The sequence below is a fragment of the Calonectris borealis genome, chromosome 19, assembly GCF_964195595.1.
Source record: "Calonectris borealis chromosome 19, bCalBor7.hap1.2, whole genome shotgun sequence".
Classification (NCBI taxonomy): Eukaryota; Metazoa; Chordata; class Aves; order Procellariiformes; family Procellariidae; genus Calonectris; species Calonectris borealis.
In genome coordinates this window covers 1,547,516-1,561,927 of record NC_134330.1, presented here as the reverse complement: position 1 = coordinate 1,561,927, position 14,412 = coordinate 1,547,516, and the positions used below count along the sequence as shown (strand labels likewise).

At 41.1% G+C, this 14,412-nt stretch overlaps 1 protein-coding gene across 24 annotated transcripts in view; it reads right to left on the bottom strand.

Moving 5' to 3' along the window:
• NF1 (neurofibromin 1) overlaps positions 1 to 13,915 on the bottom strand; it is a 106,173-nt gene extending 92,258 nt beyond the window's left edge. For 8 of the 24 annotated variants that reach the window (XR_012676532.1, XR_012676533.1, XM_075168309.1 and 5 more), the window contains exons 1-3: positions 13,586 to 13,865; positions 3,582 to 3,725; positions 895 to 978 (exon numbers count right to left, since the gene is read on the bottom strand). Coding sequence is in view for 19 of the 24 variants with exons in the window: in XM_075168309.1 (XP_075024410.1) it covers positions 895 to 978; positions 3,582 to 3,725; positions 13,586 to 13,645 (288 nt within the window). In the remaining 5 variants the exon portion in view is untranslated. Of the gene's footprint in view, positions 1 to 894; positions 979 to 3,581; positions 3,726 to 9,946; positions 9,996 to 11,176; positions 11,224 to 13,585 lie in introns of all 24 variants that reach the window. The other 16 variants (XM_075168305.1, XM_075168296.1, XM_075168304.1 and 13 more) reach the window with 8 other exon arrangements.
• Positions 13,916 to 14,412: the final 497 nt, after the last annotated feature.

Sequence of the window (14,412 nt, the reverse complement as noted above, 5' to 3'; positions counted from 1 at the left end):
AGTTTAGCACAGTAAGTTGTACAACCGTTTACATCCCAAAGGTAATAGCAAATTGCCTTGCAGCACAGCTCTGATTGGAAACCTCAGGACTGGACTCCCAGTGGAAGTTTGGACATGGTTAACTAATGTAATCTAGGAAACACCTGCAAAAGTAATCTTTAGAATAGTGATAGCAAAGTTTCTGCTGTATATAGAAGTACAAGAAAAAACTACTTCACCAAATGAAAGTTTTAAGAAATGTAAAGAAAAACCAACACTGTAGGCAGAAAACTTACTAGCATAAAACTTAAAATAACTTTAAAAAAAAGACTTGTACTGAATTATCTGCTACTTTTAACATGATTTACTATCCCATTACTTTTTCAGTTAAAATTGTGGGATGCAAATGTTTTCATGCATCTATTCAAAAAATACTGAGCAAAATATGCCACAAGCATTCAAAGCTTATAAAAATCCAGTGAAGCTTCATAACCACATCTAATTCTTCATTTGGGTTTGTGTCTTGCCTTACTCCAGTTCACACATGTCTCTGAGTACAGTTGTCTGCAATGTTTTTTAAGAAATTATTAACAGAAAATCATTTATAACTCCACAAATTAGCTGAGCAGTGGGAAGGACAAATTCAAAAGTTTACTTAAATCTATTTAGCTGAAAAAGAATCACTAATTTTAGGCAAGAAAAAAGCACCCCACAAATCCTTAATTTATCAGTTATATCAACTACTTGCATTTATAGGAAGTTTTAGTATTTTTTTAAATGGCATTAATCCTACTTTGCTCTAAATCAGATAAGTTTTAACTTTAGTACCAGTAATAATAGATACACAAGCATTTGACTTGTACTTTCTAACTCATTTGATTCCAGCTTAGCAATTGCTTATGCAAGCTTACTCACCCCTGCCAGACATTTTTCCAGTGTATCCAAGATAATCAGCTGAGATAGATATAAATTCTTTTCAGCAGTTTCTCCAAATATTCTCTAGAAGTAGAAAGGATATGGATTCATCTGAGACAGAAATTTGACTTGTAACTCATTAAAGTAATGTAGCAAAGTGGCACAGTAAGTTATGGCTCCTTTACCGCTCTGGTTTTGAGCTTAGAAATAAAGCCAGCAAAAATTAGATTAAAATAGGAATTAAAACCTTATTGCTGAAGAAATATCTTTGTCCAATCTGCAATGCCCAATCTAATAAGGAACAGTTACCGCAAAGTAAGACTGGAGGTACACTGCAGCCCCTTACCTTCATCAGGCCTATAATTTATTCAGAAATGAAGGTTATACCTTTTCAGAAACTATTTTAGTACCAATTACTGCTGACTCTTTTCCAATTATGTATTTCATTGCCAACATCTTAATAGAACCGATGTTACAACAAATCCATATCGACAAGCTTCTTAGAGTGTAGCAAAATTTAGCACAGACCACAGGAAGTAACACACAAGACCCTCCAAAAAGATGCCATACTTCAGATACAGGATGAAGGCAAAATTCCATTGGGTGTTTAAGCTAGCACCCAGTATTATTGCCAATAATAGTGACTAGTTCCAGCAATATTAAGACAGCAAAATAAAGCAGAAAAGATTTAGCCAAAAATATATTGGTACTACTGCCTACACATGGAACGCATGTAGAAGTCACCCAAAGTAAGCTGTATTTTAAATCACCTGAGAGGTTAGCTCAACTAAGTCTAAGTCTCAGCAGAATGCAAACCCTCAAGACTTTTTTCTAAACGTAAGACCATTATGACAGTCTATTGGTCTGTTTTATTTCAGGTATAGAAATCCTTCAAAAATATTGCTGATTCATACAGTAGCTCAGTCCATCAAACATAAAAAATGTTAAGTCTTGCTCCTCAGTGCAAAGCAAATGTTGACTTTTTTTATTGACATTTTTAGCTAGGTCTTTCCTCTCAAAATCTATATATCATATACAGAAACTTGTTTTAACTGCATAGTTCTCTCATTTATCAGACAATCGCCTTACACATCAACACATTCTTTCATGCCTATGGAGTTTTATTAAATAATCTCTCAAAAGGGATTACAGGTAGCTTTAAGCAGCCTAAAATCCCTAGCAGTAGGGCAACTTATTTTCTGATTTTATCAGTCCTTTGTAGTGTTTTAGCAGATGCACGTCTCTATACAACTGACATTCAAAAGACCTCACTGCATACTACCTTACTAAAACCATAAAAAAAAGTACTGCTACAGTTTGGCTAGTTCTGCTACCTGTTTGTGGAGATTCCACATGATCACAAATCACATGGCTTCAAAACTCAATGAACTAAACTCTTCTCATGAAAAATCCAAAACCAGACCTTCATGAACTGCATCCTTCTCCTCATAAAGGATCCCTAAACTTTCCATTTACCCAACTTGATGGTAATAGTTATTTTTCTAGAGTCAACACACTCTGGACATCCACATTCTTTTTTTTTCCTTCTAGGTTTCTCTTCTCTTTGGTTCCACTGAGATCTATTTTAAAAGACAGTTTGAGTGATGCTGATGAGTCAAATATTTTGATGGATTTCAGGAATCATTTTATGGTTCCCTTGGAGGCAGAACAGAAAACAGTATGCAGAAGGAAACCATCTACTAAGACACCTGGCTCTAAAGATTTCTCTTCGGGAACTCATAGAAAAATCACCTTGAATCTCATCCCTTCACACCAGTGTACTGCCCTCAAGTATCAACATTAAGTGGTTTAATGAGAGGCTGCGAGCCATATCAAACCGTAAATGGAAGAGATGCGTATCACTCCCAAACATTTTTCATTCACTTTCCTTACTGACTAGTAAGGTAACCCTTTGGAGGTATGCGTCTATAGTGGCAGTATTAGACAAGAGATTGTTTTCAAATATTTTTCTTACAAGATTCTGACTGAAATTCATCAGGTTGTTAAAATAGATATATATTTTATAGACACACACACAAATGCTAAAATATCCAAACAGCCTGGAAAATTCAAATAGCCTAAGTTTTAAACCCTCTTCCTTTCTTTTTCCCTTCTTTCTTTCCCAAAATGATTCCTGGCAGGTCATGCTCTGGCAGGACAGATGAGGGGGAAAAAAAAAACACCTCCTAGTGCTGCTGCTCACCAGCTCCGTTGCCCTGCTGCATTCCTCCTCTGTAGACTTCATTAGCACTGCTTCCCTAGCTAACCAAGCACCTTTCCATGCAACGGAAAACTTCCTCCCTCACCTTCTAACAAGCAGCACATTCTACTGGTATCTAAACATTGCTCAGAGACCCAATGTAGCATTAAGTACCTTTATGTATGCACTCTTTTGCTAGCCACATACCTTCCCAGCTACAGACCATTCCCATGACTAACAGAAGATTCCCCGTAGTCACCACCTTCCTTCAGATTTCTCTGCCACCACTAACTCATCACCTTTATATGTAACACAGCTCAGTGCTGTTGGTGAACTTTAGCACATGAGGATGAAAAGAAAAAAATTAAGTGTAAAAGGCAAGCAACAATTTGACTAAATTTCAAGTGACTCTCTGCAGATTGTATAATATGGATAAATAACAACCATTTTGAAAAATCACCCAACAATCCAAAATTAGAAAACTTACCATGTTATTAACATTTTTTAAGATATTAGTGAGACCACTGATGACCAGGGAAAACTTGTACTTGGAAATGTTTATGAGACATTCCTTGTTGTGCTCCGTACTGACTTTGGTGTGGGTATTCTGCTGGCCAGCCTTTATTGGAAGCTACAAAGAGAGAGAAGCATTATAAGCTTTTTTACATTGAAAGTTACATGTTTAAAGATGGGTTAAAAATTTTTGAGACACCAGAAACAACCTTGAAAAAGATTCTACAAGAGATAACTACAAACACATTATTTCATTTTCTCTACATTCATCTTTCTACTAATTATCTATAAAACAAAATACTGAAGTTCACCTATTCCTTTTTCTAAATTGAAACTAAACCTCTATTTTGTGATAAATTTTCTACAAACCAAATGTCAAAGCAATCAAAAGGAGCAGAAAAATATAAGACAGAATTCTGAGAAGAAAAGTTTCTTTATTTCAAAAATTGGCTTGTTAAATACCAAAAATCTTCACACGGCTAATACCTGCAAGAAAAAAAACTACATCTTGAAACCTGAGAGGAGGTGAAATCAGAGTAGCTCACAAAGCAGGTGAGTTGGAAGGTGGTAACAGTGGTGCCATGCGTGTCCTCTACTCCTTCGCAGGACAGAACTGGCCAAAAGGTACAACCGAGTCCCAGGAGGAACCACCACCGACAGCCTCCGAAGGCCCTAAGGACTTGGGTTACTTAGAGGTCCCCACACAAACACACCCCACCGCTAGTCAGGTGATGAAGTCTCAGCCTCAAACACGCTTCAAGCACTTGCAAGCCAAACACAACTTGTGAGCCCCACGTTACCTACCTTTGCCCAACACCCAGTGGTAAAAACTAGACTTGAAATGCATCTTTCCAGGAAAGACAAGATTCAGAGTGACTGCACAAAACTGAGATGTTTCTCCTACTGTGTGAACACTAGGCACGTTGTTTCATGCTGTACCCAAATTCTTCAAGGGTCACAAACGAGTCACTTCCCAAGCACGCACTCACTTCCCCTGCACGCGCCTCACTGGAGTCGGCCCGTTACAAACCACCACGCGAAAATGTGAGAAGCGATTCTTCGGAAAAACTCATTTAATTGAGGATTTATATTTTTAAAAAGCAAAAAATGTGGGAACAAAAAGAAATCAGTATTATCACCTCTTTTTATAATTCCCATGTGCTATTTGCATTTTAAAGCGTGACCTAGGAATTCACTATCTATAGAAACTTTAATTGCTACTACAAGTTTTAACCAATTTTGACTAGAATTCTCGATAAACGTGTATTCTGAAAGATACCGATAGCTCAAAGTAAATGCCACAATGTAGTCTTCTTGCATTAGAAAGGGCATCTTTTAAAAAAAAAAAAAAAAAGAAAGAGAGAGAATTTAACAGAGGTTAAAAGAAGGATTCCAAGGAATTACAATCAGCTTTACAGCTGCAAAACGCTTAAAGAGCAACCTTCCAGGTTGGGGGCGTCCGCGGACTGGTTAGGGTACTTTCCATACTGTCATCCAGTTAAACTGCTGTCAGCAGTCATGAACATCTCTGCCAACCATTTAACATTGCTATCTTTGTTGATAAAAGGCCCATATTTAAAAAGCTAGATGAATTGTATCAAAGAACCCCAAACTTGGAACATTTTTTTTCAACAGTTTTGACTACATCATTAAGTGCAGTCTACTTAACATTGACATTTTCCATTTGTAGGGAAATGGACCTCTTTAATATACTACCTAGTTTTTATGCCCAGCTGTAATTTCCTTTCCATATAAACTGTGGTTTGGGTTTTAAGTATCAGTTCTTTTGGTACCACAAACCAGGATCACAATGGAAACTGGCTGTTTTTTTCCTAAGAGAATGGTTGACTCTTAATTAAAAAAATGACTGAACTGCCATGCTAGATCACACCAAAGACCCAACAGCAATAGAACGGTCCATGAGGAATGCTTGCTCTCGATTCAGACAGTGGCTTAGGGATCTCTGGCACCAAGCGCTCCATCCAGAGAACCACGTGAAGGGACCACCTCTCCATCAGAAGGTCTGATGCTTTTCACCTGCACAACCTCCTATAGCAACAAGTTCCATAAGGCAATTAAGGTAATTTCCACTTCATTTTGTAATTCTCTTGCAAGTGTTCAGATTGTAATGCTTTAAAACAGTGTGATGCATTTCAGTGTGCTCATTTTAAAACTGGAAAAAGCAGCACAAACAGCATTTATGACTCAAGCTTTGTTTTCATTGTTGGATGTTATTTTTACAATACATTTTCGGAAGTCATTAGTGGAAGATAGATACATTTAATAAAAAATTTCACCATTACTAGTACTTTTTATTTGAATTTTCAAGTCCCCATGCTGACAACAGCAGAAAAGCTCAATACCACTGAGTGATAAAACACTTCAGAAGTGCCTCTCAAAGAAATTGTGTCATAGATCTAGTTCTGTATGCTTCCATGCTATAAAAACATCGTATTACACACTTTTGGAGCTTCCTGCCACAACAGCCACTGCAACAAGGTCACCTAGAAGTAAAACTGCTTTTTATACCACAATTTGAAATAGGAAACTATATAAAAAGGAAATATTAGCACTGTTGTTTTGGGTTTTTTTATTTCTCAGCTATTTCCTTTGTGCACTCTGACATGCTGGATCATTATATGTCCCCTAACAGAATGCAGTGCCAGTGTTGAGTGACCAAAAAGAAACTATTTAACTTCTATACAAATATCTATCAATCTAAACATTATAAGAAAAAAAAGAAAAACAAAAGAAAAAAAAAGTTGAAATTTGACTTTCATTGCCTTTGATTTTATTTTAGAAAAAAGAAAGACTGACACAAACGGTTTCCTGTATAGTTTTTATTCGAATTAGAAACAGAAATTAAAGCACAAAGCTTAAACATAACTGGAGCTTCAAACTATGAAAACATGCACCACTTTGAACTCATCCGAGTTTAGCAAAGGGATAGTCCGCTACTTTAATTCAGCTGTTTTCACCGTTGAAATAGGAAGCAATAGTCAACAACCTTATAACTACACTGGTGCACATACAACCCACACTGAGGCATGCTGCCATACACCCCCTCTCTCTCTAATCCAGTTTGACTACGTCTTGTTAAGGTGTCAAATAAGCTACAGAGGACAGGGAACAATAGCATTTTGGTCTATAATTTGCCTTATTTTATGCAGTGGACAAAGACAAAATAGGTAGATGAAATCTGGAATCTTTCCAACTACCAAATTTTAAATCTTTTAAGATGAATTAAAAAAGAACATCGCTGCAAAAGACAAGGAAAAGCCATTAAGTAGCTGAGCCTGACAGTTGCAATAACACAGTACAAGACCTAATGTATCCTGAATTCAGGACACAACTCATCTTGTGTATCAGGTATCGCTGAAACAACTAGAAAAGCAAATCTGTAAGATGAAGCATCAAAGTATCTACCAGCTTACACCAGCCATGCAAGCTCCCTAGTTGTTAAAACACATCTTTTGACCACATAGACAGTTTAAGTCAAACTGTGTTTCTAGAAATGCATTTCTGACTTCCTTCAATTTAAGAAGCTCTGCTGATCTATCTACAGCTTTTCCCAAATCTGATACAATTCCCTACTGATACAATACTGAAACTGAACCATTCTCACACGGTTTACTAAATGCAAAGAGATAACAAAGCTCTATTAGTAGGAGAAAAAGCAATGAGATTATTATTTTCTTTGCATTTCCAAAAGGCATACAATAACAGATAAACCTTAGAAATAGAGATCTGAACCACACACCCCCAAGACGACAGGATCGTTAAGACTAATCCAGCTGAACTAGTGGCTATTAAAAGATACTTTTTTTTAAAATCAATATTTATTACACAAAAGATGCAAATTCCTCTCTCAACTTGTCAAAGTAAAATTAAATTCTTCCATCTTCATGAAAAATGTAAATTAAATCACTAACCACAAATATTACTAAAAAATATCATCATTTAAAAAAAAATGTGACTAGGCCAACTCACAGATACACAGAATCAGAGCACGTGGTCGGCTGCTAGCATCTTAGAAAATAATACTAAAACAGCGCTTCAAAAGCTTTTTCAACACACAAGTTTGGCATCTGAAAAATTACTGCCCCTAAGCATTACTATGGCATATGTTATTAACCATTCTACAATGCGTCGGCAGCCCCAAGTCGTCTGGTCAATTTTCTGTCTACATGATACCCAGGAGGTCTGTAATCCTGCTGAAGAGAGAAAATGCAAAGGTTTTCCTATGCCTAATCACTCTTGCCTATCTGTTTCTGGAGATAAAAGTGTTTCAGTCTCTTCAAACTTGTGAGACGATAACTTTACCAATTTAAAATTTAAAAAAAAAAAAAAAGGCAAGTACTTGGCTATTCCAGAGGAAAAAAGGAAAAAAGATTTTATGTGCATTCTTAACAAGATCTTTGCAGTCAAATTATAAAAACTGGCTTTGAAACTTTAAAGTAAGTGCTACTACAGAATTGCAAAGCTGTTTAGAAAGTAGAAAGCATTGTGGTATCTGATAGCATGCAAGACTGTCAGATCTTTGGAAGTGGCCTCAGTTTAGAGACTGATGAACTTTTATCCAAAAATGTTCAGTTAAGGAATCCTTCTTTGATCACAGATGTTAATTATTACAAAAAATGGGTGGTTTCCATGTCTGTAGAGGTCTGTTTCAGGTATCCTCTAGTCTGATGCAACAAGGTACAATCTTTTGCTAAATGTACATGGACATTGATTTGAAACGAACAACACTAATAGGCTCGAACGTCTGTAAGATATTCCACTCAGCCTGCTGAGAAAGGCTAACATTAAGCCATGGATTTTTCTTTACCACCTGTAACTGACGAACACAAAGTTTCAGCATCTCTATTTAGTAAAAGACTGTATTTAATGATCTTATTTTCAGAGTTTATGGAGCAAGTGTAAGTGCTTTATCACTTCAAACAAAGTCACTATTTCAACTTTTTTGTGCAAGACACAACTTTGCAGAACATTAAGAATTCAAAATCTGACAGATTAACCTAGTCTGCCACAGGTTCAGAATGACAGCTGTTGAAATCACTGACAAACCTCTTAATACAGACAGTAGTCACCACCCAACCATGCACAGGTACTCCGCAGTTCAGCAGTTTCAAGGTTCAACTTCACAGTGGTGGCAGACTGCAGAGCCCTCTCGCTCCACTACCTCTACCTCATGAAAAGCACCAAGGTCTAAATCACCTTCGGAGAGGGGAAGGTGGGAGGCCGTTCCAGGGGATCCACTTCAGGGAAGGAAATTCTCCACTTGTCTATAATGGGCTCACCATTTTCAGGAAGCAGCTTCAGATGTCTGAATGCATCTGAGCCTTGTACCTTTGATTCAGATTCAGGAGAAAGTAACAAACATAACTCTAGAAAAAAATCCCTAGTGCTATCCTTAACAGCATAGAAATCTACCCAGCTTTTCCCTTTCAAATAATCTCTTGGAACTTCTTCAGTAGCCTGTAACACACAGATGTACCGGTGAGAGACAGAAAACATGCACAGCACCACTCCTTCCTCAGCATCAGTACTGTCAGAACCAGATACAAATCTCTTTAAAAATCAACAGGTATCTTCCTCCCAACTATAAACATGCACTGCGTCACCTTTTAAAGAGGCATTATCCAGTAAAAGAGTCTCACAACTATGCCTTCAGAAGAAGTCAGAACTCTGAAAATATTTCATGTAGGTTGCTCTAAAAAAAAAAAAACTTTCAAAAGGTTAACTAGAAGTTGGTACTGTGAACAAACATGTATTTACCCATACTGTTAATACAAACTGCTGTGTTAAATAAGGAAGGATCATGAAATCATCTCGATGCTTTTCAGCAGCTCGTTAATGGACTCAGGTAACATCTGTTGCACGTGGGCCATTCCTTTATCTATTCTTTAGGACACCATCTGTGTGCAGTATAGCACTTCATTTTGAAATACATTACACACGCTGTTTTAGAAAAATAAGATCAAAGCTACTTCAGGTTTATGTTAGAGAAAGACGAAATAGCACACTGTGCTGAAGAGCAGTGTTATAGTCTGTCTCAGTTCTTAGCTCCTGTGGAAATCTGTTTCAGACAGAACAGCTGTGGAAAAAAGTTCCATCTCCTGCACAGACCAGACTTACCTTACAGCAAAAGATACCACTTCACTTGGGGAGCACAGTCAGTAGAACTCATGTGAAATACTTTAAAATATATCTTATTATTACTACTTATTACTACTTATTATTACTACTTTATTATTACTACTTATTACAACTGTTATTACTACTGATTTCTTAACAGGCCAACAGGAAAAACAGCAATGAAAAACACAAAGCTGGTACCTGCAGCCAGTGCTTTTTCAGGTCTCTCATTCTGTATAGATTTCAAATGCTGCAGAGAGAATCAACAGGAGGAGGGAATATTTTATATTTATTTAATAATTTAACACCTTTTAATGAAAGTAAGAATGGAACATTCCTAGTGGCTTTCAGTTTTTACAAAAGCTTTCTTAACTGAAAGCAATCATCCCTCATAAACTACAATTGGGAACCTAAACCATAATCCATATAATAAAGGGCTTCTTTCTTTAAAGCACATCATAATCACTTAAGTTGCCACAAGTTTATACAGGATTAATGCCTTTTATTATATCTGATAGTTTTAAAGCAGTCTAGATTTAAATGGTTTAGGCAGTAAGGCTTCTCTGACTATGCTTAGAACTATTTCACTACTGTATCAGCCTTCCCATGGTTTCAGCTTGTAACACATTTAAAAATACAGTACATAAAATTGTAAGTCAACACTTCCATAGGAAAAAAGATAATTTTATTTTACAAAGACCTGATTATGTCTGAAATCACAGAGAACTTTACTAAAACATGGCCTAGCCTCTTCGTGCTATTGCAGCCTAATTCTATCCTGATCACTGAAAGTTTTGAAAAATATAACAACTAGTACTACATACAAAATCAGTCAAGAGAATTAATATGTGCTATATAAGAAATGTGATCTAGCCTCACATGTACCATCAACAGCTTCTTCCTGCACCAGCTGAAACCTTCACACAGTCTTCAAGGGTAGCTCAAAGAAGAGTGCACTGCAGCAGTTGTAGTCTCAGAAGTGAGCGCAGCTGGGCAAGACTGGCAGTATACTTGAAAAATTTATTCAGTGAGCCCGTCATTGGTTAATTCATAAAACTATGCTTGCCAGTCATTTTAGGCCCACAGAATTGTACACACAAAAGCAGATTTTGGTTAAAGCAGCATTTATAACAATAAACAAGAGTAGACAAGAACAGACTGGTTTGCACTGATTTTTCTTGTTTTCAATACAGATTAGCATCCTCTCAGTTTGTTGTTTCATCTGTTTTAAAATGAAGCACTCAGCAAACAAATGAAAAGCCTGTCTACATCTATAAATTTTGATGAAAGACGGTTACATTTTCCTCCTTTGTAAAGGAAGGAAGAAATCTTGAAAAGTTTTGTCTTCTCCCATGCAGGGAAAAAAAAAGAAAAAACAAACACTAAATAACCCACAACAAACATGAGCTCCCCTTCCTTATTCAAACATACCAGTGATATAAGAAGTAGTGGCTCCCTCAGTGCTGAATCAAGAGGTCCTGCATTTAGAAGGGCAGACATAGGATGCAGAAACTCAAAAATGCATTATCACCACTAAAATAATGCGCATATATTCAGTATATTTTTATGAAGTGTGAACTTGATCCTCAAATGAGCAGTCTAAAATGTAACAAGTAGATAACTTAATAACCACATGACTACCTAATAATGACACAAACATAAGGAGTTACAAGGAACACACAAATATCACCATTGATTGACAATGCATTCAGTAGTAGCGATGGTGTCACAATAACCTGGCATTTGGGTATTCAGTTAAGAACAGTCACCTTTCCACCGTGAAGATCACTGCCAGACTAGGCAAGGCAGAGGAAATTAAAAGCAAACAAACAAAATTAAGAAGCCCGAGTTGAAATTAATAAACGAGAGAGAAAACTTCTCACAAAAAAGTAGAGATTAATGTCTCATCCTTGCTTCACTTGATGATACAATATAAAAAAAAATGCACTGGCTAAACAAAAATATGCAATAAACTAATCAAACTCTTGTAAACAGCACCTATCACACAAGCTACACTATGACTACAACAGTCAATACTCTATTTGATGTATATTATCCCTGCAACTCCAATATTTTAGCACCTTAAAAATCAGAACAGTTTTCCTCCCATCAGGAGAGGATACACCTATCTATAATCATCCCATAAAATGTATAGAAAAATAATGCTGTTTAAAAAGCTGAAGTTCCTAACTCCTAACAGATGTTGGCAAGCCCAATTCCACAATATACATAACAAAGCAAACGACAAAGCCTAGGGCCTTTTAACACCAGTACACAAAGAAACATTTTCTTGCATTATTGGGAGCATAATCAGTACCATGCTTTTTAAGCTTATGGAAAAAATGATCTATGACTCAAGATAAGGGGAGGGGGGGATAAGTTAACTATGCAAATATACCTAAAATGTATTGGAAAAATTTGCGTCATTTTAATGTCAAGAGACAAAGTTTGGTATTTTCCTTTTTTAAATAAACTTCATTTACAGCAGCTTTAATATAAATGTAAAAAGGAACAGCTTATTTTCATTCAACCAGGCCACAATCTTTCTGTGGGTTGTTAAAAGCCAAGCATCACTGAGAGGGACATATAATTTTAAGGCAGGTGAACAAAATTCAATCTATAGAACCAGCTTAACATTTTTGATGGAGATGTTACACTGAACAGGGTCTCACAGAGCTGTGTCTTGTGTGACACAAAGGCCGTACTCACAGCATAGCAAAATGAGACGACGACACGGAAACTGATCATTCAGCCTAAACTGAGCTCACACTTACATGTCAGGAAAGCATCTTGGGCGTAAAAACGCAGAGTCTAAGCACTAAGCTTTAGCGCCACTGAGAAAGTCATGCCACCTAATCCCAGTAAGCAGTTTCTGCATGCGGATCAGAGAATACAAAGTCTAAGGCCAACAAATCCCGCTTCCTTCCATTCAGAAAATCCTTCTCCAAACTACCAGCACTGACTTTTGTCAAGAGAAGTAAATATCTATCCCATTGGCTAGAAAACCCTCTTCATCCCACACAACTGTGCTCCCAGTGATGTGGATGAAATTTCCCACTGACATCCACCGTTGTGCTATGGGGAACAAGGTAGAATTGCCTAAGCAGTTTCACACAGTCCTCCTTAAACTCATTCTTGAGACTTTACCTCCTTTCTGATGAACAAGATGATGTAAAGCAAGTACGTAAATTTCAGAGGAATGCCTACAAAAAGCAGACACACTTTGGAAGAGGTGGGGACGCAGAGGCGAAGCAGAACCGGGCATCTCACCCCCCACTCCCTGCACAGGACTGACTGATACGCCACTGCATCTCGAGCAGACTGGCACAGGGGAGGCCGCTCCACCCCCGAGGCTGGGATCCCCCCTCCAGAAAGAGGTGGGAAGCATCAGGTTGGCTGAAGGGATAACAGACCGGCAGGCAGCACCCGGCCCCACCCAGCCACCCTGCCCAGCACAATGGGCGCAGCGAGCCGCCGCCCCCCGGCCGGGGCTGAGCGGGGACCCGCCGCCGCGCCGGGCGCTGGGGGCCCAGCTCCCTCGGCCCCCCGGCGCGGTCAGGAAGCCGGCGGCGGGGGAGAAGGCAGGAGGCAGCGCTCCCACCCGCCGCCTCCGCCCCGGGGAGCGGGGCAGCCTCCCCCGCCGCTCGCCCCCTCCCCGCCTGCAGCGGCCCGCGCCTCCAGCCCCCGGCCCGCAGAGGCCCCTCACCTCCGGCAGCGGCCCGCCCCAGCCCTCCCGGCGGCGCCGGCACCCCCCGCGCCGCGCCCGCTCCCCCGCCGGCCCCGGCCCAGCGCGGCGGGGGCAGCCGCGCCGCCGCCCCTCCTCACGGCCGCCCCCGCTACCTGCTCATCGAAGCGGTTCACCACGGCCTGCACCCACTCCACCGGCTTGTGGGCCGCCATGTCCCCCCCGCCTGCCCGGCCAGGGAGGGGGGCGGATCCCCGCAGGGAGGGCGGCAGGAGAGGCGCCGGGCGAGGGGAGGGTCTCCGTATCCCTGGCGCGCTCCGGGGCCCTCAGCTCCCCGCAGCCATCAGCGCCCAGGGCCCGCCATGACACCACACCGGAAGCGGGAGCCCAGGCCGCCCCCGCCCGCCCGAGCAGCAGCGCCGCGGCCGCCGCGCCAGGGGGAGCGCCGAGACACAGGCGGCGGCGGGCGGCGCCTGCGCGGCCGCGGGGACGCACTGCGCCTGCGCGGAGGGGCCGCGCTGCGCCTGCGCGCCCAGCCCCCGCCCGGCCTGCGCCGCGCCTGCGCCTGCTCCGCAGAGCGGCCGAGCGGGAGGCGGTGAGGGGCCGTGGCGCATGCGCCGGGGGCAGGGCTTCGTGAGGGCCGGGGCGGCGGCGCCTCCGGGTGCGGCAGTCCGCCCAGCCGGGTCGTCGCCGGCGGCCTGGCCCGGGCCCGGGGCCGCCCCTCCCCGGCGCTGCCTGCGCTCAGTGTGTGCGGGGAGGGAGCCCGGCGCCCCGCAGGCATGGCACCGCCCTGCCCTGCCCTGCCCTGCCCTGCCCTGCCCTGCCCTGCCCTGCCCTGCCCTGCGGCCTGCTCTGCCGCAGGGGGCACGGGCCGGGAACCCGACAGGGCGCCGGGTTTCGTCCGTGGCCCCTGAGCGTGTTGGGGAGAGCGGCTGGTCGCGGCGCGGAGTGGCTGGGCCTGGGCTCGCGGTTCTCCCCGTGC